Genomic DNA, 27,383 nt, shown 5'->3' with positions numbered 1-27,383 from the left:
CTCTCTGGTTCTTATTATAGCACCTGATAACTTTATATAAACCCTAAATTAGTTATTTCTTGTAACATATATAAAAATTATTTCAATAAAAGTCATTAGTTAGAGACATAATTGGTTAATTAGTTAAGGATACAGGGTGGAAAAAAATAATGACAAAATATGCTATATTATGAAACATGCCAAAAATCTAAAGGCGGGAGGGAATGTATATACATTTGATCTCTAAGAGTTGTTTATGAACAATATATCTTATCTTTGGCTCCTTGCAACCTGCAAGTTGAAATCTAGGTAGTGTTAGGTGAAATCGTGTGCATCATACTGTTCAAGGTTTGTTGCATCTGCTTACTTTAACTTTTTAAATACTTATAAGCACTTATATAAGTTGAGATAAAATTTTTTTCACATACTTACCTCATATTTTATAAAGTATGATTGAAAAAACTGCTTATATTATAAGTCATTTCGAACAAACAAATTAAAGTCTTGAGATCAAGATACATGAACCACTGTGTATGAAGTTATAATTGAGTACGGAAGTGATTAAATAATTTTCGAAGAGGACAACCTTTTTGGGCCATGGGGTGAAGCTCTTTAAGACCCCTTTTCTCATCTTTTTTTCCATGAACAACGTTTCTAGCATCACATAAGAATCAATGAAAAGTAAAAAATGAGATAGCCAAACGAAGCCAGGAAAAGCTTAAGTGCTATCATTTCAAATTATTATATCACCTTTTTCATAATTTCTGACTAGTTGGACATATCTATTTATATAAACATGTGTAGCTCAGAAGAGGTTCTGAGAGACATATCAGAAGGATTTGGTTTGACTAATGGTCTTCCACTTGAGAATGAACAATAAACAGGGAATTTAGGTCTCACCAATGAAAGCCCTTCAAGCTTACTAATTTCCAATTCCCTTTTTATCGTTTTTCCAACTTTTGGTTTAATCATGCTGCAACATAACAGCAACATTATACAGGGAAAGGAAGAAAAAAAAAAAAAAAAGATGACCTCTTTTGACTGAGTTTCACATCATTATTCTTCATTTCTTTCTTTCTTTCTATCTTTCTTTTTTCTTTTTATATTTATCTGTTTTCCTTTTTTCCCTGAACTATTATTTCACTCAAAATGATGAATTCAACTCAGCAAATACTCTGTGTGTGAGAGAGAAACCAATGTGATTTAAATTTGACTTAAAACATCGGATGATGGTAGAAATTTGAAATGTAAAAAGTTATTCTAAAAAGTCTTAAATCTAAAAAAGTTGTTAAATGACAAATAAAGTTAGGGAATGAAATATCATTTGACTTTTTTTTGGAATCATGATTCATGACAATCAAATAATATCCTCTTGTCATTATTTTTGTTTTTTCGTACAGAGTCTTACTTCTTTTTGTGGCGATTAGATGTGACCCAATTACGCTTTTCCCGCAAAATATTTAGTGGAGAGAAATAAATCGATAAAAAAAAGTTACTTTCCCATAAATTTCTTTTGATGCTATATGTAAGAAAAATAATCTCACTTCTGATAATTGTTTTCTCCAATTTCTCAATGATACTTAACATTGAGGGCCTGTCTGACATGGAATTGGTCTAAAGTCTAAACAGTACAACAATAAAGCTCAGGAACGCCATCATGTCAAAAAGGAAAACTTTGAGAAATGTTAAAGAAAGTTTGGGCTGTAGTCTAAGCCCACAGACAAGCCCAATAATGAAGTTTCAATATTAAAAAAGGCCACAACTGAAAAGAACCCAAAAAACTCGCTATTTAATTTATAACAGCCAGTGAGTGTTTGAAAACACCCAAAAATACTTCTTACAAAACGAGACAACTTTTTTCAAGTATTTATTTTATAATTTTGAAAATATTTTAAAACTATTATTTTGATTTTATCTAAATATTTTTTTAACAAGATACATCCGACTTGCTTTTAGGTCACAAGAGACCACCGAGACTAGTTTTACCCACAAGTGACTTTATCTTTAAAATCCAATAGTTAGGCAATTTTTTTTTTGGCTAGAATTAGGCAAATAATTTGAAGTCTGGTAAAAGTTGCAGATTTCGGTTTCACCTGTACAAACTTCAGGGTTGGTTCAACCGTTAGTATATCATTTTTAACAAAAAAGAAAGGTTAGAAGAATTTGGAACTCAAGGTCAAAAAAAAAAAAAAAAGAACTCGGAACTAATCTGTGTAATAAAATCAAATGACCAAAATTGTATTTTCAATTCTGTCGGATCACAAGGCGATTACATTTTACAACAACTAAATAATTGGTTTGACCAATCTGTCCCTGGAGAACTTGGCAAATGACTTCTTGTATTCACTTTCAACCTCCTGAGAAAGAGCCTCTTCCCCAAAGTTCTTGAGGCCGTTACTCAAAACCTTAGCCACATACTCATCCGCCTCCACGCGCCCCCCACCCCACTCTTCTTCATCATCCCGTAAATCCTGACCGTTGATTTCCCTCCTCTGCGCTCCAATCACCGCCTTGATCAACTCCACCAATCCCTTGTCGTCGCACTCGATTCCACCCTCCGATTCCCCCATCTCCACAATCAGACGGTCCACATCCTCCGCCATCCCATTCCTCGCCAGAGCCTGCACCATCTCTGCGTACAGCGACAGCTCCGCCTGGTATTCCGATCGGACGGCGGAGAAGGCTCGGAGGGCTAGCGCGCACTGGTCCTGCCGGAGGAGCTCCTTGAGGACGGCCATGAGGTCGGACTTGATCAGCCGCGATAGGTTCTTGGAGACGAGGTCGTCTACGTTGGAGGGTTTGGTTCGATGGAGACGCTTGAGGGTTGGACGGCTTGGTTGGCTTCAATGCTGAGAGTTCGGCCTTTACGAGAGGCCCGCGCTGAGACCGGGGACCGCCGCACCGGACCGGAACGTAGGTGGAAGGCGAGGATGTGGTAGCGGTGCAAGGTTTGGGTGGTAGAGAAACCGTGGGGTTTAAGGAAGGTGGGGTTTTGGTGCCAAGTTGAAAAAGCCATGGCCGAACAGAAACAGGCGAGGGAAGACGACGAGAGGGGCACAGGGCTAAAAACAGTGAGATATCTAGTCTATTAAGCTTATCGGATTGGGAATCAAATGACGAATTTGCCCTTCATATGAGGGGATGAATGAAAATACAAAAATCGAAAAATATGGACGTCGACAGCAGGATTCGAACCTGCGCAGGCAGAGCCCAACAGATTTCGAGTCTGTCTCCTTAACCACTCGGACATATCGACGCCACGATGAATGTTGTCATTTTTATTAGATAGAGGGCAATGATTGTCTGGCATAACCACATCAACGTCTTTTTCTGTCCTGGAAATATTACAGAAATTATAAGCATAATGTATGGCCCAAAGATCCATAGCCATAGGTGAACGGAGGGCAAAGTGGGCTTGAGCCCATCTTTGCCAATTGATAAGACTGTCCGTGTATTCTTCCTTTTATGATGAAAGTATCATGACGGTATTGTGTTTTTTTTTTTTTGGTTAAAGCATAGGTATCCTCTTATTGGTAATCTTATTCGAGATACGGTCAAGTACTAAATGTGAGCACCTCTTCCAGCAGGGATTCGAACCTTGGTTCACCATGTTGTGGTGAACTAGCTCCTTCTGCTAGACCCAATCCTTGTTAATAATATTTGTGTTTTTTTGAATGCTATTTACGGGATATTTCATCCTTTTTTCAAGCTCTCTGATTTTTCTTCTTAAAGATAACGTAACAGGCCTGGGAAAAAGAAAGATGATATATATTGTGGATATCTTAATAATCCGGCATAATTTACATTCTTGTGTGTGTGTGTTATATGGTCAAAGCCGGCAGAAACTGGGATATCTAACACTAGAATCTTAATTGTATTCTCACATTAAACAGGGCCAATTAAAAGGGCACATTACATTGCCTGCTTCAAACTTGGGAAAAAAAAAAAGTGTGGAGCATAATTATGAGTACTTGGAAATTTTGGTCTCACATCGCTCCAACAAGCTCGTGAGGAGAGGGAAAATTAAATGCCCCAAATCAAAATAGATTTCTTGTCCACAATTCGGAGTCTTCTTCGTATAATCAAACCTTGGCTTCATTTGTGGGAATTGGGATTCCCCAAAATCCTATCACTAAATCCTCATGTATTGCGCTAAGTTAATATAAGGGTGTATTTAGATTAGTGGTGATAAAACTAACTTTTATTCTAATTAATTTTTATAAATTTAAGTTAGGGTAATAAAAGTCAGTTAATATAAGGTGATTTATGTTTGGATTGACATTTATAAAAGTTAGTTGAAAAGTTAATACTTGTTCAGATGGATAATAAAAAAGTAAGTTTAGATATAAAATGACTAAAAAAAACATGAATTTGTTAAATAATTATGTATATAACGTGATAATTCTAAGAAAAAATATTAAAATTAAAATCATAAAAATAGTTAATATATCATTGAGAAAATTTGAAAATACTAAATATCAGGTATCAATCCATTTTGTTTCTAATATTTATCTATTTTATCCTGAATAATTTCTATGGTGATTATGCATACTAAGAAGTTTTTATTGATGGGTAGTTTCAATGCATACAACTAACAATGATATGTTAAACAAGACAACATTAATTTATTACAAATAAATAATTTAACTAATTTTTTAATATCCTCAAATTAGATATCAAGTTTTTATACCAAGGATCAATAATATCAAATTATTAGGTTTGTTAGGAGTATTTTTGTCTTCTTCTCATTATTCTTTTCTTTTTCCATGGTGTGTTGGCAAAGCTTCTTGAATTAGCTTCAGCGTTGGAATGCCTTTTACCCAAAAGCTCATCTAGAAAAAAAACTGACCCAAACATGTGTTTAAATTTCGATACATGTTTTTCATTTTTTTGTTTAAAGTATAGATATTCTCTTATTAAAGATAATCTTATTTAAAATACTATCAGGCATTAAATACGAACACTTCTTCTATCGGATATTCGAACCTAATTCGACACATTGTGAATAACCAGTCATCTTCTGCTAAACCTAACTCCTGTTAGTGATACATGTTTGATGTTTTCCATTAAAAACGTGAATCTAAGCATCCGCTTAGTGGGTCCGTGAGTGTTTCAACTCTCGAGTTCTTTAAAAAGTTTATGTAATTCATTCATTCGTTATCAATCCCAAAATCTGACTGTAGGATGAGTGTATCGTATGCACCCGCAATGAAAATCACTTTTTTTTTTTTTTACCAGCGCAATGAAAACACTTTTTACACCAGCGCATACATGTCAATTTTAATGGGTACCGGGAGTTTATTTTAACTTTTCAGAAAATTTTCACTTGATATATCATTTTTCTTATGTATAATCTCTTACCTTATAAAATCACTTTTAATAAGTTAATCTAAAGAGGTGTTTGGATTCTTCTGTATGCATTTCTAAAAATATTTTAACTCAAATCGAAACAAAACTTATTTATATATTTACTTTATGTGTTATAAAATTATTTTTAAAATTATAATTTGGTTTACATCCAAATTTTATTTTAACTTTTTAAAGTTTGTCAAATAGTTTTAGTTTTGATGAGGATATTTAAAAAAAAAATTACAATTAAGTCTCATATAAAAAAAATTGTAATAACAAGTTTTAAAATAAAAAATAACAACTTCAGATATTTTTTTGTAATTTTTTTTAATATAGGACCTTATATAATCTGTCTATTTAATGAGAGAGAATGGGGGCAGCGTACGACGAGGAATGGTCTGCAGAATGCCGTTTTGGCGTGGGGAAGGGCAAATTTTGAAGTGGAAGACGGAACGCCGTACAGGTCGCAGCCTCCCTCCCTCTCACGCTTCCCAACTTTTGTAGATCTTCCCAATTATTACCCTTTGATCTTCGCGTGTCCTTCTAAACTCTTTTTCTCTCTCCTAAATATAAAAATTCACACACGAGTTTCATTTAATTTTGAACGATATATTAGTTTTTTTTACCAACAAAGTTTATTTTTATATTTTAAAATTATATTTATCTGTTCACAAATATATACAAGTTAGATCAGGGATTACTGCAGTTTTTAATATAAGCCTTCAATTTAATACATCTTTTTTTGTTCTATTCGTCGCATAAAATGATGTATTTTAAAGAAACTAACACAAATTTTTTTTATAAATGATTAATTAATTAATTTGTTTAAATTCATAAATTTATTTAGGTAGATGAGAAAGCACGAAGTAACTTGGATTAGAAAATCCTGTGCCAGATAAATTCTTGCAGTGAAGATCCAACAAACAGTTAATAACTTAACAAGAAGTCAATTCTCCTTTTGTGCTTAACTAATATCATGCTCCATCTTTTTAGGGATGCATATTCTTAGTTATGGGAAGACTCATAAGTATGAATGTTAACTGTTAAGCCAAGAGGGATCTTTTAGGTAAAACTGTAAAATGTTGTTTGTGTGAGGCCAAGAACCTTCATCAGGTCAAAAAAAAAAAAAAAGAAGCCAAGAACCTTCTGCTTTACTTACTGAGATGACCAAACCTTTCCTTATGGGGTGTTTGATAATGCTCAAAAATGCTTCTAAGAAATATTTTTCTGTAAAATGAGATAAACTTCTCCACATATTTACCTCGTAAACTGTAAACATATTTTTAAAACGATGGTTTGGTTTACTTCTTAATGCATTGAAATGTTTCTTTTGTGTTGCATGGTATTTGTGAGGGCCATAATGTCACTTGTCCTTGTGTACGTGCCATTTGATTTGGTTGTTTCTCTATCAAATTCTCATAGTGTTGAAGGGAAATAGACTATTATAATTTTTAAAAAGGGTTTGGATACCTGAGTCTAATTGATAATTTTTTCATGCAAATGTTCAATCTTTCTTAACAAAGTTGATCACTTATTCCCAAGATTGAGATAGGAGTTCTTGATATTAAGTTGGTAACATTAGAAGAGTATAAGCTACTGAAGGAAGATAAATTTCATCTGGACCGTTTGAAATATGTTTAAAATCATTTAAGTGCATTTTATGTAAGTCAATTAAAAACTTATTTATAAATCATGATTAAAAATCTACTTATAAACTATTACAATCGAGTCCTATAACTAAATAATGTTTGCATTATTAGATTTGAGATGTGTTAAGCTCATGGAGTTTTCAAAGACCTAACCTGTATTTGCCGCCAAAAAAGATGGTTAATCAGAATTATCTTGCCAATGCCAACTCTTCATTTAATATGCTCCCGCTAATTAAGGAGCTCAATGCTAACTTAGCCCTGGAAGCCCACTGTGCTTTGCTTGATTGATGATTCCACTTGAATGAAAAAATATGAAAAGGCCAAAAAAAAAAAAAAACAACTCCCAGACAAAATATGCTCGGATCTGAAATATTGTCCCCTGCTTTCTGGCTCATCCCAAGAATGTTACCTTTTTGTCCATAAACCTCTCTCCTCCTCAGTGGTGGATGCGTGTGCGTGCGTTTTTTCTTTCCCCCTCATCATTATTTATTATTTTAAGGGATTTTTAAGCACAGGACAAGAAACAAGAAAACTTGAGTTGTATTTGTTTCTTAACCAAGGTTCTCAATTTTTTTGTGTTTTCTTAACCAGAGTCTATAATCCAATCCGCTGTGTATATATCTGCCGTGTCATGAACTGGCAAGGGTATGGTCTGTGTCTAACTTGGGGTTTCCTGAGCTGGTTCACTTTATTCGGTCTGTACCAAAGTATGTGTTGCTCAACTGGCAACTTGGAACACTGTGTAAAAGGTTGCCGGGGGTTGCTTGGCCACTTGTCGGTGAAAATTCTCATTGTTATATCAAATATTCACTTTTTATAATTTATTTCTTTTATAAAAAGGACCTTCTCCTTGCAGACACCTTCGCTCATATTATGATCATTGTCTCAAATTATGCTACCTACAGCAAAAAGGATGGCTTCCCCATTTCCCTTGCACTGAAAAAAAAAAAACTGTTTTTTGTTTTTTAATTCCTTTGTTTGGTCTCTCAGAGAGAGAGAGAGATGGCTATAGAAAGGTCCAAGAAGGTTCTTTTCTCCGTCACCTGAAGTCTCAAACCATTTTCTTTAGTACAGGTCCTCAGGACCATTTCCATAACATAGTATTGCATTATTCTGCTTAGCTTCGTCTTCTTTTTTTGGAAGTCTTGTTTGAGATCTTTTGATTGTGCCATTTTCATGTTTAGACTACTGGAACATGATTACATAGGCTTATCAGAGAACCGTTCCATGGACATCTCTGAAAAGAGCTCGCGTCTCAACTTGAAGGAGACAGAGCTCAGGCTTGGGCTTCCTGGTTGTGAGTCTCCAGAGAGAAAGTCAACAAATGTAATATCTCTGTTTGGGAAGGATTTGCAGAACACAACCGCTTCGAAGAACATTGTTGCTGGCTCTAAGAGAGGCTTCTGTGATGCCATTAAGGAAGGGTCCTCCAGGAAATGGGTTTTTCAAGAGAGTGATAATGAATCTGATGATGCCATTGTCGGCCTTGAGGGTAAAAGAAATAATACCCACAAGGCTCCTCAATCTGCCAAACTAAGCCATGATAAGAAGCATGAGGTTTCTGCAACACACGAGCATGCCAGTCCTCCTTCTGCAAAGTAAGCATCTTTATTCTCCTGCAAATGAGGCATGATTTATCTGGTTTTTTGAGATTCTTGAACTCTTGAGCATCAATGCAAAGATTAATGAAACATGATCTATTTGATTGCTACAGGGCCCAGGTTGTGGGGTGGCCTCCGATTCGATCCTATCGGAGAAACACGATGGCCTGTAGCTTGACAAAGAACAACGACGATGAAGAAGAGGGAAAACCAGAAGCATGTGGTTGTCTCTATGTAAAAGTTAGTATGGATGGTGCTCCATATCTCAGAAAGGTTGATCTAAGCATGTACACAGACTATATGCAACTTTCTTCAGCCCTTGAGCAAATGTTCACCTGCTTCACTGTTGGTATACTCTGTTTTTTTCCCCCCACTAGTTGCTTTATGCCCACTTGTCAGATATAAGCTTTTGGGTGTTCATATTTAGTTTTCCCAATAAAGAAACATAGCAAGGTTCCATCTTGATGTTTTTCTGTTTTGGGGTTTTTGGTCAAACTAGGTGAATGCGCTTCTGGTGGGTTTCCTGGGAAAGATGGTCTGAGTGAGAGCTCTTTGAGGGATCTTCTTCATGTGTCTGAATATGTTGTTACATATGAAGACAAGGATGGAGATTGGATGCTTGTTGGTGATGTCCCATGGGAGTAAGTTCTTTCTGATTCATTCATTCTGAATCCTCTAACGTTATAATTCATTTGATTCTGATCTGATTCTTTCTGATGCATTAACAACCCAAATTTCCAAGTTTCCTCCTCTGATTCTCATGCTGTGACCCAAAATTTTCTTGGCTGATTCTGCTATTATGTTACCGCAGGATGTTCACTGAATCATGTAGGAGACTGAGGATCATGAAGGTTCTGAAGCAATTGGGCTAGGTATTGATTTTAAAATTATTCTGTGAGTTTCAAGCTAAGGAATGCACACATTTTCTCAAATTGTTTCAATTTTTTGAAATCCCGAGTTAACTTTGCCATTAATTTAACTTGTGTTAATTGCAGCTCCCAGGGCCGTGGAAAAATGCAGGAGCCAGAACAACTGGAGAAGAATCAAATAGGCCAAAGTGGAGCATTTTGAGTTTTAGGGTTCTTGTTGATCCAAATCATATGATATAAAATTTCATTGGTTTTTTGAATTTTGGGATGCATCTATAGATTACACTGCAATGCAAAGTTCTTCCATAGAAACATCCTAATATATATACGCAATGTTTGTTTATGTATTTTATTTTATGTTGGTTGGATTACATGTTACTGTTATAAAACAGTTACTTTTTGTGTCTTCCTGGTCACTGATATTCTTTGCAAATTTTCTCTGCTTGTTAGATCTAAACACTCATCATCTGTTGAGTTATAGATGGGATTTTATTATTTTCATCATCTTTGGTTTTTTAAATAACTAAAGAACTCATGATTCCACATAATATGGTTAGTCGAAAGACTTAAAAGAATCGAAAGATGAGTATGAATTACCATTCAAAGAATTATATAGAGAATGAGGAATGATTATATGTACACACTTACACAACTAATTTCTAAAATATTTTTTTTTTCAATTCTTAATATAAAAATTAGTTGAGAATTAGATTTGATTATAAATATAATATTTTATTAAGAAGATTGCCGCTAAGAAATCATTTCAATACACAATATTAAAAAAAATATAGTACTTTTAAAGTAATTAACATATGTTTATTACAAATAACTAATTTAACTATTTTTTTAATATCCATAAATTAAATTAATTATCTATCTTTTCTATTAGCAACATGAAGTGGTATGTATTTTTATTATTATAGTTTTTTTATACTTTATTATGTTTGGGCGATGGTTTTATTTTGCTACTTACATGTTTACCTCGCAAATGAGTGTGATGTTTTTCACGGAATAAAATATCTAATTGTTTGTATCAATATAATTTAATATATTAACATAATTATTGATAGTAAACATTAAATTCGAAATTAAATTATAAAATAAAATTGTACTTTTACATAGTAATAGTAGGAGGAGACATTCCAATTTAGTGAATTCATTCATTCATGTATGCTAAAAGTCCCTGATTACTCTCTCCTGTAATCTTTCGTTATTATGTTCTACTTTTATCGGAAACAAAGTTCAACCAGACATCCAACTATCCAAGTAAACCCAAAATAAAGGCCACTTGCAAATTCAATTGCCAAATAAAAAAACAGAGGGAGAATTTTCACAATTTTTAGTTTGACCCCTTTTAGTTTCAGGCCTGAAAATAATGACTTGTTCCCTTGTCTTCATGAAACGGTGGAGAATCGAAAACCAAAATGATTTCTGATGCAGTGGCATGCCATGATTTTTGTGGATACAATTATTGCAAGGCCTGGCTTGGAGCTGCAGAGGCAGAGGCAGAGGCAGAGGCAGAGGCGGAAGCATGGCGACGGGAATCTCTTATTCTCTTAACCAAACGGCCAATGAAGAAACAGAGCAATCGAACGCAACAAAGTATTACTGTGACGATCAAAGTCGAGATAAGATATCCCTGTACGGAATTAGAACGCCTGCATCCAAACACAGCTCCCAAACACACCATGGCCAATGAACCAGTTGGCCGCAGCTAATGATGTCTGTCTGGGTTTCTTGTTCGTTCTTGAGATTTATATATTTGAATTGGATTTGGATGTTGTGGATTGGAGAAAGGTTTTCTGAAATTCTTGTCTTTCCATTTGAACTGTTTGGGTCCCTTCTTTGTCAAATAAGGAATAAATGAATTTGTGCATCATCACATCACCCTTCCTTCTCAAGCTATTCGTTATATTCTTTGTAGCATTTTGCAATTAGCGGTGTTGGTATATATACTTTCTAACTTTAGGTATGTAGAAATTCCTATACGCATTACGCATTCTCTCTGTTTCAGTAAATAAAATAGTTGTATCAACAAGTTCTTAATATTTATGCCAATTACTTTATAACACTTGATATGGATAGTAACTTGGTTCAAGAGGATTATGTGAAGGTAGGCTGTTTATGTAATTATGTTAGCAACTATTCAAAGTGTGCTCAAATAAGCATGGTGAGGGCATTTTGGACATTTGATGTGGAAACTTAAAAGTAGGACTGACATGAGCAAAGTTGGACAGGACGGCTTCTCCAAAATGGTGACACTTTATTCATATTTTGCAAAAATCCCTACCAAACTTAATAAATAATATTTTGAATTTTAAAATATTTTATAATTCCATGGCTTAAAATATTTTAAGATTAATATAATTTTTTAGTCTTTTAAGTTTATTTTCATTTTAGTTTTAGTTCATTAAGTTTTAAACTATAAATTTTGGTCTTTTAAAAAGTAAAATGATCTAATTTTTATTAAATTATAGAGATTAATGTTTAAATAAAAAGAAACTTGAGAGATCAAAACCTATTGTTTGAAACATGAGGAACCAAAACTCAAACAAGAAAAACTTTAAAGGACTAAAAATTATATTAACCCAATATTTTGAGAAAATAAATATAAACACAAACACTATACTACAAATCTATATATTCATCTATTATTCCGTATCTCCTTATAATTACATAGTCAAATATAACATGACAGGTCTTCACACAACATCTATGATCAAATATGTCAATAACTTAAGTCTTGAAATATTTATTTCTATCATCTACGAATATTTTATATACATTAAATACAATTTTATATAATAAATATATGTGTATAGTATATATTAAATAGAATTATATGTATAAACTCTGGGTAGGGTTAGGGACATTTGACCCAGCCTAAAAATTACCTAATTATTTTTCTAGTTACTTTTTAAGAATTGGGATGGCATAATTTTAGCGGATTCGGGTGGGTATTGCTAGATTTTGAGTCTTGCGAACACCCAAACTTAAAAAGTTTGTGTCAAACAAATCATAGGACTTATAAATAAAGAAAAAATTGATCAAAACTTCTAAACTAGAAAGGTAAATTATGCAAACATAAATGGAATTTGTTTACGAATTCAAGTGTAATTTATTTTAGTGGGTATAATTTTTTTTAATTGTGCGTAGGTAATCTTAATCTTTATGTAAAATGGAAGACATTTACCTATCTTTCACCACACATTGTAAAGAATCTATCTTCACTTATATGTGAAATAAAAATATTTACATAAATCTAAAAATATATTGCATATGATCGAAAAAAAGTTACACTCGCATACTTTTTCACAACTAATTTTCTAATAAGAAAATTTTTAACCAATTTTGTCATTAATAATTTCATTTCTTGAACTTCCTTTTTTTTTTTTTTAAATTCTTGAACCTCTTTATAATGTTTCTTATTATTTATATTCCATCAAACATCTAAGCGAAGAAATTTACTTTCCTTAATGGAATTTTTGTATCACTCAAAATCCTTCCCTTGCCATCTCTAAAATGCGCTTAATCTGCCAAGTGTAAGCGGATTAACAGACCCTAATTTTCACAACGGAAAGAGGAAGTTCGATGAGACTGTGTTCTCCAGCTTTCACTTTTTGTCGCACAGATCACTTAGATCAGATGAAGCTGTGTTGAGGGAAAAAAAAAAAATCAGTAAGTTAATAGCGTAATTCAAGGATTATGTCATCGTCACCGAGCACAACCCCTACTCACCGGCATCCTCATCTCTCTACAGCCATGTTGTTGGACAGGGCCTTGTCTGCCCGGCGTGGCTCCACGTTCAGTGACGACGAAGACGATGGGGTCACTGCTTCCCCCGGCGACGAATCCAAGACCAAGAAACATCAGCATTTCTTTTTCCACGCCACCAATAGGGCTTCCAATTACCTCTCACGAACCGGCTCTGGTGCCTACTGTGTCTTTGCCCTTGCGTTTCTTCTCATCCTCTTCTTGTTCTCCTCTTTCCTCTTTAGTTCTCGAGGCTTCGTCTGCATCTCATCCTCCTATAGCCCTGTGTCTCGTGCTGGCTTCTTCGGGTTCGACGGTCTTGAATCGGATTTTGGAGCCCTTGGTGTGCCCTGGTGTGAGTGTCACTATGCATCTGATTTGATCTGTTTAATTTAGCAGTGCTGAATGTTATTTTGGGATTCAAGTGTTTGTGTTATTCGATTTTTTTGGTTTTTCATTTGGATCGGGGAAGACCGCTAGCTTGCAAATTTGCTGTGAATCGGCCTTTAGTACTTTTGGATTATGAGTTATTGAAGTTGCATTTGTGCCGTCTGAATTAGCTGTGATTGGCTCTTTGGGGTTTACAATTTTGGTTTGGCTTTAGTTGAAGGAGCATTGGACTTCCAAGAAAAGCTTGAGGAAAGTAAAATGAGTCCAACATTTAAATGATAATCACTTGAGTGTGTGAGCATGTATTTTGAGAAGAGACTTAGGTGTAATTGTAAATTAGTAGATGTATGAATTATTTTTGTTCTGTTCTGCATTTTCCACAAGAAGATTGTATGGAAACTGTGGTTTCAACATTCATGGCTAATCAGTTAAACATTTGAAGTTAGGAGTAGAACGTTGATTCATAATTTTTTGGGTATATTTCTTATTATTCGCATAGCTTTACTGAAGGTTGAACTTGCACTTAGTTATGGATAAATGGAGAGCAAATTCAATTATATTTTGAACATAAAATGCCAGTCATGAAATGATAATTTGATTTCCTTCTGTTTTGATATGATTAAGTACATGCGGTTTGATCTTTTTGGACACTTATACTCTTATTCTTGGTAAAGGCAGAACGAAACATGGTAAAAAGGTTGAGTGGACGTCAAAGGATCTGCTTAAGGGACTGGAAGAATTTGTTCCCATATATGAAACCCGACCAATAAAGAACAACATGTATGGGATGGGTTTTGATCATAGTTTTGGGCTTTGGTTTATAGCTCAGTGGCTGAAGCCAGATCTGATGATTGAGAGTGGTGCTTTTAAGGGACATTCAACTTGGGTTTTGCGACAGGCTATGCCTGACACACCAATTATCTCTATAACACCAAGGCATCCAGAAAAGTATCTCAAAAAGGGGCCTGCTTATGTTGATGGAAACTGCACATATTATGCTGGCAAGGACTTCGTAGATTTTGGAAATGTTGACTGGTCAAAAGTAATGAAGAAACATGGAATTAGTGACCTTAGTCAAGTTCTTATATTTTTTGATGATCATCAGAATGAATTGAAAAGGTAATTTCTGGATCCTTGAGGAAGCTTGTTTGCATTGATCACTACTTCTGCTAAACTTGCCATAGCTTAATATTTTTTTCTTTTTTCCCCTTAAATTTTATGTTGGGCAGAATTAAGCAAGCTTTAAAAGCTGGGTTTCGGCATCTTGTTTTTGAGGATAACTATGACACTGGAACTGGAGACCATTATTCATTGAGGCAGATATGTGATCAATCCTATATAAGCGGTTTGTATTCACTCATTGTATTGTACTCCATGTTCTTTCTGTCAGAGTGAGAAACTCATGTAATCTTCAGTCCCCAGCGGAAGAGTTTCAATGATGTTCCATTTCCTATTGAGATTGATTTATCTCAATGATTTATGCTGGATGAGCTTTGCTGAGAGGAACAGAATCTTAACAAATTTTATCTATTCATTTGTTGATCTAGGAGGGGGCCACAGCTGCTTTAGAGATAGTGATGAAGCTAGGATCAGGTCAAGAAGGAAGAAATTCTGGGAGAAAGCTGTTGATATCGAAGAACTTTGCGGACCAGGAGATCAGTGGTGGGGAGTTAGAGGCTACATGCGTGATAACTTCAATCATAGTAATAAGCCAATTTCATATGCAGAACATTTTGAGAACAGCAGGTTTGTGGAATCAATCCTTGATGTTTACTGGGAACTCCCTCCAGTTGCTGGCCCTTCCCTCACCCATCAAACCAGATATGATCCTGCCCGTGCAACCAGTCCTATAGTTGAAGATGGCCGCTATGGTCTGTTCCAAAGGCTTGGTTTGGCCAGACTCGACAATAGTGTATTTAATGGGTATACTCAGATAGTTTATTTACAGATATCTGAAGAATCTAGATGAGTTTACGAGGAATTTTTATAGTGTATTTTGTATGAATTGTTGCTTCAGTTGATTAAGGCTTGATATGTAGTGGTTTCCCCACTTTAAATTCTTCGTTGACTGACCTTATCTTCTTTGTCTGGTTTAGTAACTCACTAACTTCTTTTTTCCGGCCCAAGGGAAAAAAAAAAAAAAACTTGTGCATGACTTAGTTGCCAATGGATGGATGTTTAACTAATATTACTTTCTTTTGTAATTCCTATGAAGTTTTGTCAACAAAACAAAGCCTATGGTCGCTTGCATCATCTTGGAAATTTAACTATTTCGAGCATGCCACAGGGCATGAGAACGGGTTGATCCAAGGAATGGAAAATTTTAGTCCAACGAAGCCCTACGATCCAAGGGAATGAAAATGTTGATCCATAAGTTAAATGGCACTCGAAAAGGTAATTTTATAAGCAGATCTTGCGTCGAAGCTCGAAGGTGAGGTAGCGACCACATGTTCAGCCGTTTTAAGAATGAAACTTGACTCACTATAATAAATGTGAAGCTTAAGTTATCATGTCATGAGGTAATTCAGAGTAGAGTAGGGTCTACTATTCACATTTCTTTGAATAGGGTGCTTTCATCATCTTCCCCTTTGATATGAGGGGGAATGACGGGGAAAAAGAGAAAAAATTTTAACGAGTTCTATTTAAAAAATTGAAAAAGTTGGTTTAAAAATTTCTAATTAATTTTACTTATTTTTTTTTATCTTACCTTTTCTCTTTATCAAAATTTTATAATTATATATTTTTTTATTTTTCAAATCGAGTTTATTAAAATTTTTCTTCCTTCCCCTCTAGCATACCAAACATGGGGTTAAGATGGGCTTATTAGCTGATCAATTCTCATTCCCCAGGTCAAGTGCATTTCCTCTTCAAATGAACCCCCTTTCAGTTTCACGGTCACCTACTTTACATTCTACACCCTTTCATTCTTTGAAATTTAAATGATGGGCTCAATGTATCTAAAAGAGTGTTCCCATCACCAGAGGAATTAACATTGCTCTTTTGTATTGATGTATTATTGTTTACCACTCACTTATTTGTTCAAGGAATTCTCATTTTTAAGATAATCCCAGCAGGTTAGATATGTGTTTTTTCACATCTCCTGATCTCGGAAAAAGTTCCATTTTGTCCTATACCAATGCTGCATCTGGTACAATAACAATAATTCACTCTTGCAGTATCAGTAACGATGTGATCATGCATGAATCTATTTAATTTAAGTAGCCGTATCTGTCAAACTTGTCACCGTAAGGATGTTTAACATTCTTTTGCATGGAAATCAGTGCAAAATTTTAGATTTAAAAAAAGGAAAGCAATGGCCCACATGGAAGCCATTGGACGTAGCTGTAATCTTCATTGCTTATTAAACCATCCACAACGTATAGCTTCTGCCATAATACCACACGCCATTCACAAACCCCACTCCTAGCACCACTTTTAATTCATAACCATCACCACCACTTTTGAAGAATCTTTTGGTATTGAAAGAAAGAAGAAGAAGACGACAAGATCAACGGCCTCAATGGACTCTTCCAACTCAACTGATGATACCCCATCCTTTTCTTTTAGAAGCTCTACTCAAACCACTTTCTTGAGAAGCCATTCCACGAAAGAGCTTCCTTTCTCAGATTTCCCTCACTCGCCGCCTCGCCTTTCGTGTCCTACGCTTTCCCGGAGCCTCCAGGCGTCTCCTCTTTCCTCTCCTCTCCATCCTCGCACCACAAACACAAAGCTTTCTGATTCTGAAGAACCACAAACCACTTACCACTGTGCTTCCTCTGTCCTCAGAAAAGATGGTCAGATCCTGTCCATTTCACTGTCAAATAATGGATTGGTCTACACTGGTTCAGATTCAAATGTGATAAGGGTGTGGAAGCTTCCAGAATTCACAGAGTGTGGACAGCTCAGAACCAAGGCTTGCAGAGTGGTGGCAATAGAGGTGTCGAATGATACAGTATTTGCAGCCTATGGAGATGGAAAGATTAGGCTTTGGAGAAGAACATGGGATAGGGTTTTGAAGCATGTTCGTTTGGGAACAATCCCGAAGAAAGTTGGATCCGTTCGGAGTTACATCCTCGGCAGAGACAAGACAGTAAGTGTAACGACGCCCTTGATTTCTGGTTTAGGTTAGCTTTTGCATTTATGGTTTTGTTGACAATGTTGGTGTTGGGTGTTGGAACCTTTCATGTGCTTCTTTATGATAGTAGATATAAGTGGGCATGCATGCAGGCTCAAGAGTAAAGAGGGATACGGTTTTTTCTTTCTTAGCACGGAATTGATTTAACTCATGTCTTGTTATTAAATTCAAACCATCATTTTCGTCCTCCATGTATCACAAAAATATGCAAAATATTTCAATTATTAATAACATTTTAGATAAACTATATTTTCTTGTCATAAATTAAAATATTTCTGAATAGATATATCTTAGAGTGTATTCGGTTTCACGTTGAAAACTATCAATCCTAATAATTTTCAGCGTAAAACGAAACACAATGTTAGAATAATTTTCAACATGAAATCAATCACACTCAAATACATTTGTTTACTTCATTATAGACAAATCCTACATAGTTATATATGTGAGGATACTGCTTTGAGTTAGTTACTTCTTTTGTATAGTCTTTGCACCATAGCCTTGGTTTTTTTTTTTTACAAAGAAAGTTGAAGTACCCTTAACCAATCTTCCCATTGTATAGAACTTTGATAGTAATAGTTCCTTTACAAACCAAATGTTGATCTCCATCCAGTTTAAAAGATCAAACAATCCTTAAGAAAAACTAGCCTTCACTTTTCACAAGTACAGAGGCACTCTGTTATAACATTCATTCAATAGGTTGGATGGGTATTAATTAAAGGGGTGACAGAGTTTTGCTGAAATTGTCACAAACATTACACAATGTTTTTATAAATTGTGGGAAGAGGTAGGGTCACTGCCATAGATTTCTGCATTTATTGATTCACTCTATTTATTACTATATATATATATATAGATCATTAATTCTAATTTTCCGCTGTGAATATACAATGAAGGCTCATCCAATCATCTTAGAATATTTTCATTGATGCCAAATTCATAGCCAAAATGGCAATGTAATGAGTTATGATACACATCCATATACCAGGAGCTAAGACATGCGCTGTTCATAGTTTGTGAGAATAAAGAGTGTTTCACAACAAAAGAAAAGGATAAAAATACACATATAAATATGTTGGATGTAATTTTCACATTGCTTTTAATTTCTTCGATGTTAACTTCATATTTTTTTATTACTGAGTTCATATTTTTTTCACAATTTTCTTCTGATAACTAATTTCTATCTCTGGTTACCTAAAAGTTAAGATTTTTCTGCAATGAGAGCCTTCTTCTTCGTGATAAGTTCATTTTCGCCTTTTGACAGATGAAGCATAAGGGGCAAATCACGTCAATGGCGGTCAACACAGCGGAGGACATTATATACACAGCTTCCATTGATAAAACAGTAAAAGTATGGCGAATCTCAGACTTGAAATGCATAGAGACCATAAAAGCACACGTTGAGCCCATCAACGCCGTCATCGTAGGCGACGACGGGGTTCTCTACACCGGCTCCGATGATGCAACTGTCAGAGTTTGGCGTCGGAACTTTTGCAGCCACGACACGCCTCATTCCCTCACAGTAACACTACATGCGAAATGCTCACCGGTAAAAGCCTTGGCTCTAACCTCCGACGGAGGTGTGCTGTATGGTGGCTGCTCCGACGGCTACATCCATTTCTGGTTAAAGGGTTGGTTCGCTGGGCAACTCCAATACGGCGGCTCAATCCAAGGCCATACACACGCAGTGCTGTGCTTAGCCAGTGTGGCGAACTATGTAGTGAGCGGTTCAGCAGATTCCACGAGCAGGATATGGGAAAGAGAACAAGATGGTCAACACACGTGTTTAGCAGTTCTGGCTGGTCATAGAGGACCAATTAGGTGTATATCAGCTTTTATAGGAGGAAGATTTGGCGAAGATAGTGAGGATACTTGTAGTGTTTGTACTGGAAGCCTTGATGGAGTGTTGAAGCAATGGCGTGTGGCAAAAACCAACAAGTGGGATAGCAATCAATGTTCACCACAAAATGAGGGCGGCAAGTACTTTGAACTTTGAAAGAAGTTCAAAAAGTTCCATGAGCCAATCATCATATAGCCTAATGGTATGAAAACTCTCATATAAGTGAAAGGTTATGAGTTTAATACCTCCTAAAAATGAAAACAATTGAGTTAGTAATTGCCAAACTTAATGTAATTTGAGCTACTAATTTTGCCATGGACAGAGATATATGATGAAATTTTACCTTTCAAAATATACCTTGAGCTTTAGCTCATTCTTCCAGCAGAGTCAACCTCACACCTTGTTTTTCTTTTCTGTTCTGGTTTTTTCCCCCCCAGTGTGAAACATCTGACATGTTCAATACCCAATTATGGTTGATTTTGGTGTGTTTTGGGCGAACCAAGCACGACAGCTGCTCCGATTACCAAAGGAATTTCTCATAAAAAGAATCTGTATTCATGCCGCTTTTGTAAATAGTAAAATTTTTACTATCAATCATCATATCATAAACATGAATGTTTGAACAGGACAATTAACCAATAGCCACACCCCCTCCTGGTCACAACAAAATTTTGCACTAATTGAGAAATTCTCTATTGACATGAGAAACCTTGCCATGACAGTTACCTTGCACTCTCTATCTAGCTTCCGTTTGAATATGTTGAAAAATGCAGTCGGTGATCTTTTTACATCTCTAAACACCTGAGCATTCCTCTCTACCCACAAATGGTAAATGAGAGCAAAAATCATCAATCTTCTAACTCTACTGTACTTCCAAATGGATAAAATCTTAGCAGTCCACCTGTTAAATTTTTAAGGAAACTTCCTCGCTTGCAGCCAAAACCTTCTCTGAAACGGCATGCTCTATATAAGTGTTGAGTAGATTCAGCACATTAAGATTACCAAGTCTCATGATCAATCTTTTCAGCAGTTGGGCTAACCATAAATGATCCAATGTCATAACATAGTGGTCTCCTCGGTGAGTTTAACCAACGCCAATAACTTCAAAATGCATTCATTAAGAAGCTGTAGTTACAACATCTACAACATCATCAGACTCATCAACAATCATTTCGTCTCTGAAAAGCAATTTCAAATACGGAAGAACCCTAGGAAGCACAGGCAAATCTGCTATATTGATGCTCATCATGTCAAATGCAACACAAGTTTTGTGCATGTGTGTTTCGTCAAATACAGGAATTTTGGGGTATCTTTGGCTGAAGTGAGTAAGCACGATTCGGTATGCATTAGCTGAGTCTCCCACTTCCACAGCTTCTTTTGTGGTGCTGTGGTTCCTTGACATGGCCTCCTCCAACAAAGCATCCTCAAAAGTTGCCTGCATATCAGAAGCAAAAAATTAACATGAAATTGATGGGCACGATCAATAAAAGATAGGTAACTTAATCACAAAAAAAATGCATGAAGGAATCAAAGGTGGACCCCATTAAAAATATCGAAGATGAAGTTGTTGTGAGATAATAACCATATTCTTAGACTCAATTCACTACAGTAGAAATGGCTTGAATGGTGCTGAACAGGCCTGTTCCCGTCATATAAATATATATATTTTTTACATCAAAATAATAGCTGAACTACAAATTAAAGCAAGAAAAAAATGAGCCCCGAGTCTGAAAATTGTAGTTAGGCGATGAAAACTATAGTTTTACAACTAGAGACTAAAAGCTAAATCACATGGATGCCCCCTAGTAGTTTTGTTAATAATTCGCCGACCTGAAATAAAAACTGCAAGATTTTAAGCTTACGTGTTGCCATTGGACCTGCAATGCATAACATGGTTATGATTCAGAAACAAACTCTTGCTCTTGCCAGCAAATCACTTTCTTTGCGATTCCCACTCGGAGAAGATGGGCAAGAGCATATTTGAATCTAATGTGACTTGCCCCAACGGACCTTGTTTCTCAATAAAAAGCACTCACTTAACACTTCCCGTCATTTCACAGTCAGTAAGGTAAAAGACATACCTCATGTATAAGAACCGTAGCACCTCGAGATGCTTCTACTAACTCAGGGCAGGGTCTAGTGTCCCCAGAATACACAATCTTCCAACCAGGTATTACTTTCCCAACACTATTAACCCTCTCTGCAGCTTTCAGAACAACACCAAATGCCTGAGGACAATGTACAACAGGGAAACTAGTCAAGGATTCCAGACCAGCTTCCTGCATAACCCTCTTCAACTTCTTTATGATAGGATAAATCACATTCTTGTCAACTGGACTACCCGGTCTTTTAAAATAGCTCTGCATACGAGATCCTTTAGCAAACAAAGTTGAATCAACTTCTGGTGCAGTCATTTCATTATCATTTTTATCTGGTCCACCATCTTCATAAGCTCCAAACGAAGCTATTGTGGTGTGCCTGCAGTCGAGAAACTGCATATCTAAATCTTCAAGTCTTTGATATGCGTCCAAATATCTCTTGAGCTGCCTTGGTCCTACAACAAGCACTGGTTCATGAGGAACCCCCTTCAACAAATCACGCCGCAAAGCCAGTATTCTGGCCAGGCCAGTATGGTGATCAGCATGTATATGAGAAATCCAAATACACCTCAAAGATTTTACAGCATCATCAGCGCCATCTACACCATACCTGTTTTCAGGATATCAACCGACATATGTTAGATAATTAGATTAAATCTTCAAACAAGTACAGTGTTATAAAGGAATATTAAAAAAAAAAAAAGGTTCAGACTTACCTTCTTTTAAGTTGACCCAATGTTCCTTCTCCACAATCCAAGAGTAAGCCCCCTTTTGAAAAAAGATTTATATATATTGCGCTCACATTTCGATATTTAGATGGTTGGGATGAACCGGTTCCAAGAAGAACTATCTCCAAGTCATCTCTTCTTATATCTTCCAAACAACTAGGAACACCATCTGCGCACAGCCATGGCTCTTCAACCAGTATCTTACGATCTGCTATAGGAGTATCATCCTTTGTTTGACTGGACTTCAAACAGAGCTGGTTTACATGTTGGGCTGCCTCAACAACCTCAGGAATTTGTGAGAGTAACTCTTCAATGATTTCTGAGGTACCCATAGTAGTTGGAACAAGAGATCTATCCAACCCAAGATGAGCATAAGGACGCAAGGTGAACTGTAAAACATAGAGTGACATTTATGAAACCTGTTGGCAGAAGCCTCCTATTTGTTCATAAAGGCATCAAATGTAGCACGGCCTTAGAGATACGGCAAGAAGAAAAGGCAAAGCAGAAGATTACGATCAGATAACAAATTATTATCAAAAGGACATTGAACCACCATGTCTTAAGAATGGAAGTGTCCTGAACCTTAATAATTTGCTTGGGCCATGAGAAAACTTGATGAAGAAAAGAGATTTTTTTAGAGTCAAATGGTCAGTCATATGGGTTATCTTTCTAAGGCATCAATTAAGGCACATATAAAGAATAATCTCAATTACTATTTATTTTATTGGCTTGAGCATGTAATTTTAATTTCCATCTAAAAACCTCTAATTATAGAGGCCATTGAACAATAGAATAAAGTATGTTCATGTTGTTTCTCTTTCCCTTTCTTAGTTTTCCACTTGTTTCCTCTCCCCCCTTATCTCTATCTATTTCTCCACATTTTCTTTCCCTTCTATTTCTTTTTATTAACCCCTTTCCCCAGCAAGTCCAACATCAAAACCACCCTCCCAAGGTTTTCATGAAGAATAGGTTTCTTATATTCTTTCTTGGAATATTCTTCCAAGAAAAAAACAGAAGAAAATTGCTTAAATTTTCTATTTTATAAATTTAATGATATTATTAAGACTCGGTTTGCAGCAATAGTGATAATCATTATTCATTTCAGGGGTGATATGTTTTTATTTCATGAAAGTTATCAACAAAATCTATTCATTAGCCACTTGTACTTTAAAAGACATGGATTAATTCATGCTTCTCAGACTCCAATTCAGAAGAATGATCAATAACAATCTTGTCATTAGCCATTGGAAGTTTGAAAGACATGGTTTCATTCAAATAATGCCTTAGACACCAGGATTTTTTCCCCATGCAACAACTCCAGGAATTTTATGATGCGAGACTTCAGCAAATTAGTTTATCGGAGAGTCAAGTAAATGTTTCATACCTTGAGAAGATTTTCAGCAGAAATGGTTTCACAAAGTTCCAAAATAGAATCCTACAAGAGAACCAAATTAAACAATATTTTAGTTCATTTACATCCTAAATACCATTCTCTAGAAAAACACAGAGTAAGTACATTGTAACGAACCTCCCTTGAGGCAGAAGAATCTGATATTGAGGAATTATGATTTGAAAGGGACCAAAATCCTGGTGCAGGAAAGAACTGAGGACACAAGTAATTGAGTCGTGCAGCAATTCTTGCACTAGATTTCAAAATTGGAATCTCTATATTTTTCCTGAAAACAGTTTCATAATCAAGGAGTAATAACTCACAGCGAGTGAACAAAAAGAAAGCATTTTTAAAAATGACTAGCAGCTAACCTTTCATGCCCAGCTATGATATGTTGTGTAGAACCAAACTTCTTCATCCATTTTTGGTAATTTGCACAACTAATCATCAATGCAGGACTTAAATGAATTATACACGTGACACTCTTGCCCGTGGAATCAGCATAATAACTAGAGAGTGATTGAACGGACAGTAATGCTTCCAAATGTGATTCAGTTGGGCAATCAACGAGAAGGACTGTGGGACCAGGAACTGAGGGACCCATGACATCACTTGGGTGAACCTGTTATGGAAGATAAAATTACACATTAAAGTGGGCCTAACATCAAAATAAATAAATTAAATCATATTTGAGCCATTGAAATATGTCCCAAGTTCTCATTTTCTTTGTTCTCCAATACTTCCACCTAGCTTCTGGTAAATGAACCGCTTCAACTTTGGGACTTACCAAAATATTTTGCCTATCTGATTTCACTGAATTCCCAAGTTGCAGTTCACGATATTTTGGCCCAGGTTTAAGACCAAAGGCCTTGGCTTTCTCTGGATCAAACTTTCCTTTGATCTCAGGCAATTCACAAATATATAGTACAGACATATCACCAGGCTTTCCAGTAGGCTGTTTTAAGATGTTGGATGAGCCAAGATGCTCTGGGCTATGACTCATCCTCTCTTGTGATTGATTCGCTGAAGCTACCAAGGGTGAACCTTCAGAGTGGTTTGGTTGTAAAATAATGGCTGATATTTTGACCACCTCATTATCAACAAGAACAATAGGATCTGAAAACTTATTTTGACCTAGAATGGTGGATTCATCAGTGTTGGAGATGGGACCAAAACTCCTTGTGTGAACCATGGCAGCATTGGGAATAAAAGATCCCATAGCATCTATCAAATATTTAAGATCTGAGGGCCCCCATATGTTGACCTGCAAAATAGCAGTGACTATGAAGCACCAAAAAATGAAAATACAATGCAACATTCCATATGAAAATAAGATATGGATGGTAATGAAGTTCATTGGTTACTTACAGTCATCCCCTCTTCTCCCATGCCAGCCAAAGTAAGTAGTAAGCCTGTGCATTGAAGACTATAATAAGTACTTTAAGACTCAACAAAAAGTTGTTTGGATCACCAATCAAAATATTATCGAAGATGCTAATCTAAAACAGGTAACAAATGATAAGAATAACGACTAAAGCTACTACATTGTCAAATGTCAAAGACAGACCTGGAAGCCCACCCGCAGTCTCTGAAGAGACACGAGAAAGAAAAATGTGATCTATCTGAGGGAATATAAAAGATTGAAAGAAACTTATTGTGAGTAACTATGTTAGCATGCTGATAATTAACAATTGTAAAATAACAATTCTGAGAAGGAAAAACGTCAAGTTCCCATATTTATCAAACCTTGGATAACTTGATCTTGTGTTCTGTGCAAAACCGTTGCAGTCCCTTAAATGCATAAAATACAATTAGTTTATTGAACGCTTGTAGGTGGTCATCAAGTTTCCAAAGACAAATATAAAATAGAAAAAATAACTTGTTACATTATATTATCCAAAACATTCGCAAATATCACCTCCTCAGATTCAAGTGATACATTAAACTTTCACCCTCTAATTTTAAGCCTTAAGGCCAAGGAAAGGCATTTTCTCTAAATGTCCAAAAATATATTTATACTTTCTAAGATCTTGGAAACAAGTCCCCCAACAGGAAAAAGAGACAGAAAAATTGCCCCTCAGAAATAATAGGCAAAATGTGAGCAATTCAGTTTTTATATTGAAAAAGAAAAAAAGTATCATAGAATTTCATGCATATACTACTTACTTCTCCAGCATTAAATATAAACCTTTGATTGTCAAAGAAAAGCAGGACTGAAGGCGATGTATCTTGAGTATCCATTCCCGTACCTAATATCTGTGGTCGGCACAAAATACAAAAAGAATATATGAGAACAGGGGGAAAACTTGCAAGTGAAAAATGAAAATAACACGGAACCAGCAGAACCACACCCTCTTTTACAATGAAAATTAGCAACTTGCTTTGTTAGAGAAGAAGAAGAGCAAATTTCTGTTGCAAAATCAAAATGGGGATGCATTGACCATGTTGAACAATTCAGTTTCTTGTCATTCGATCAATCCTAATTTTCTGGAGGGGCACAAATGCCTCCAGAAAATTAGGATTGCTGCTAGATTATTGAAGGGAAGGAGCTTTTTAGTTCCTTTCCGGAGGCAGAAATGCCAGGCCCAAATGTATCCTTATATATTATATATGTATTCTATGAGAGTGAGAGAATCATCATAATTAAAACAGCAAGAACTTTGCTGCCACTAACAATCTTAAGTAGCATTACAAAATCCGAAACAGAATATGCAAGATCAGGGGGGAAATTGCAAGTGAAAAGAACTGCTTTCTTCATTATGGAAGACAAAAGGAGTAAATTTCTGACAGAGACATCCCAAGTAAGAAGTGTGAACATTAAAATCAAGCATTCTCAATTTGCATAGAGTACCCAAATCAAATTTAAGACTAATGAACGAACTTCAGACTTTGTCATATGACAAAATGTAGAACCCTAAAAACAAATGCTCAAATTTTTGCCCCGCCAATCCAATACTAACAGAAAAGATTTTGGATAACCTATCAATGGAGTATCCTTTCAGGCAATATGAAAGTAACCAATTTCTACAAAAAGAAATACCTGTACATAAGATATGGTATTGACAGGATTTAGCTTGCGAACTTTCAACTGTAGGTTCTTCTTAGGCAAACCACTTGAATCTCTACCCTCAGCTCTTCTCTTGTTGAAGCCAACAGAGTCAACGTTCTCCATTGCTGTGTCTTTTCCCCTGTCTTTGGTTTCTCTAGTACTACTACTGCTTCTGCGGCCAAGATGACGGAAAGGGGCGTTACGGCGTGGTCTGAAAGAGGAGGAGGAAGCAAGAACAGTGAAGAGAGATTGCGAGGTTCTAGGTTTGAAAAATAAGCGAGAAGAAAGAGAAGGAGTTATTAAGGGAGCTAGAGAGGGAAGAAGGAGGCGAAATGTTGAAGCTTGGGGCATTGTGGTTCATCGGACTCTTAAATCTGCCCGGAGGGTTTTAGACCTGCAACGATAACCTGTTAAGATCCCGCCAACACGTCTCCGGGTTCCTGCTAAACAATAAATCTCAGCCATACATCCAATCGAGGAGCTCACAACGGACCACGTCCCACGGCTTTAAAATTTCATCTGGACCGTCCGTTTTGAAACAATCCAAGTTCG

The 27,383-nt window shown here is 35.9% G+C and overlaps 2 protein-coding genes, 1 non-coding gene and 3 pseudogenes across 7 annotated transcripts; 3 read left to right on the top strand and 3 right to left on the bottom strand.

Annotated features, from left to right (window-relative positions):
- Window positions 1–2,264: 2,264 nt before the first annotated feature.
- LOC114716458 (protein THYLAKOID ASSEMBLY 8, chloroplastic-like) lies at window positions 2,265–3,022 on the bottom strand (annotated as a pseudogene).
- Window positions 3,023–3,153: 131 nt separating this feature from the next.
- On the bottom strand, window positions 3,154–3,235 carry TRNAS-CGA (transfer RNA serine (anticodon CGA)). Its single transcript has one exon. It is a non-coding gene; the product is annotated as a tRNA-Ser (tRNA).
- A 4,873-nt stretch (window positions 3,236–8,108) lies between these two features.
- On the top strand, window positions 8,109–9,842 carry LOC114716465 (auxin-responsive protein IAA27-like; annotated as a pseudogene).
- Window positions 9,843–13,121: 3,279 nt separating this feature from the next.
- LOC114716456 (uncharacterized) lies at window positions 13,122–15,667 on the top strand. The gene is made up of 4 exons (XM_028901461.1): window positions 13,122–13,555; window positions 14,265–14,709; window positions 14,820–14,935; window positions 15,138–15,667. The coding sequence occupies exons 1-4, from the start codon at window positions 13,153–13,155 to the stop codon at window positions 15,557–15,559; spliced, it is 1,386 nt and encodes a 461-aa protein (XP_028757294.1). The 5' UTR covers window positions 13,122–13,152; the 3' UTR covers window positions 15,560–15,667.
- A 1,443-nt stretch (window positions 15,668–17,110) lies between these two features.
- LOC114716457 (protein JINGUBANG-like) lies at window positions 17,111–19,760 on the top strand (annotated as a pseudogene).
- LOC114716459 (tRNase Z TRZ3, mitochondrial-like) lies at window positions 18,624–27,212 on the bottom strand. Of its 5 annotated transcripts, none has more exons than XM_028901462.1 (14): window positions 26,823–27,212; window positions 25,949–26,038; window positions 25,529–25,573; window positions 25,350–25,404; window positions 25,151–25,194; window positions 24,570–25,046; window positions 24,154–24,404; window positions 23,921–24,068; window positions 23,777–23,827; window positions 22,381–22,781; window positions 21,647–22,274; window positions 20,292–21,000; window positions 19,909–20,128; window positions 18,624–19,813 (listed from the first exon to the last, which is right to left on the bottom strand). In XM_028901462.1, exons 1-12 carry the CDS (start codon window positions 27,180–27,182, stop codon window positions 20,683–20,685), a joined length of 2,868 nt encoding a protein of 955 aa, XP_028757295.1. In that variant the 5' UTR covers window positions 27,183–27,212; the 3' UTR covers window positions 18,624–19,813; window positions 19,909–20,128; window positions 20,292–20,682. The 5 variants fall into 5 exon arrangements, with proteins under 5 accessions (XP_028757295.1, XP_028757297.1, XP_028757298.1 ...); XM_028901464.1 differs by having other exon boundaries at window positions 18,624–19,810; XM_028901465.1 differs by having other exon boundaries at window positions 18,624–19,810; window positions 19,923–20,128.
- Window positions 27,213–27,383: the final 171 nt, after the last annotated feature.

This window comes from Neltuma alba, unplaced genomic scaffold (genome assembly GCF_004799145.2).
Source record: "Neltuma alba isolate B1F8T4 unplaced genomic scaffold, ASM479914v2 tig00011667_pilon, whole genome shotgun sequence".
NCBI classification, from domain to species: Eukaryota; Viridiplantae; Streptophyta; class Magnoliopsida; order Fabales; family Fabaceae; genus Neltuma; species Neltuma alba.
This window is presented reverse-complemented; position numbering and strand designations above follow the sequence as displayed.

Excerpts from the sequence above, each read along its gene's own strand:
- LOC114716456 (XM_028901461.1), top strand. The coding sequence starts at position 13,153 with ATGTCATCGTCACCGAGCACAACCCCTACTCACCGGCATCCTCATCTC. Across the intron at positions 13,556-14,264 it reads AGCCCTTGGTGTGCCCTGGT|GCAGAACGAAACATGGTAAA; the intron begins GTGAGTGTCACT and ends TTCTTGGTAAAG. Across the intron at positions 14,710-14,819 it reads CATCAGAATGAATTGAAAAG|AATTAAGCAAGCTTTAAAAG; the intron begins GTAATTTCTGGA and ends TATGTTGGGCAG.
- LOC114716459 (XM_028901462.1), bottom strand. The coding sequence starts at position 27,182 with ATGCCCCAAGCTTCAACATTTCGCCTCCTTCTTCCCTCTCTAGCTCCC. Across the intron at positions 25,574-25,948 it reads TTATATTTAATGCTGGAGAA|GGACTGCAACGGTTTTGCAC; the intron begins GTAAGTAGTATA and ends TATGCATTTAAG. Across the intron at positions 24,069-24,153 it reads ATCATAGCTGGGCATGAAAG|GAAAAATATAGAGATTCCAA; the intron begins GTTAGCTGCTAG and ends AACTGTTTTCAG.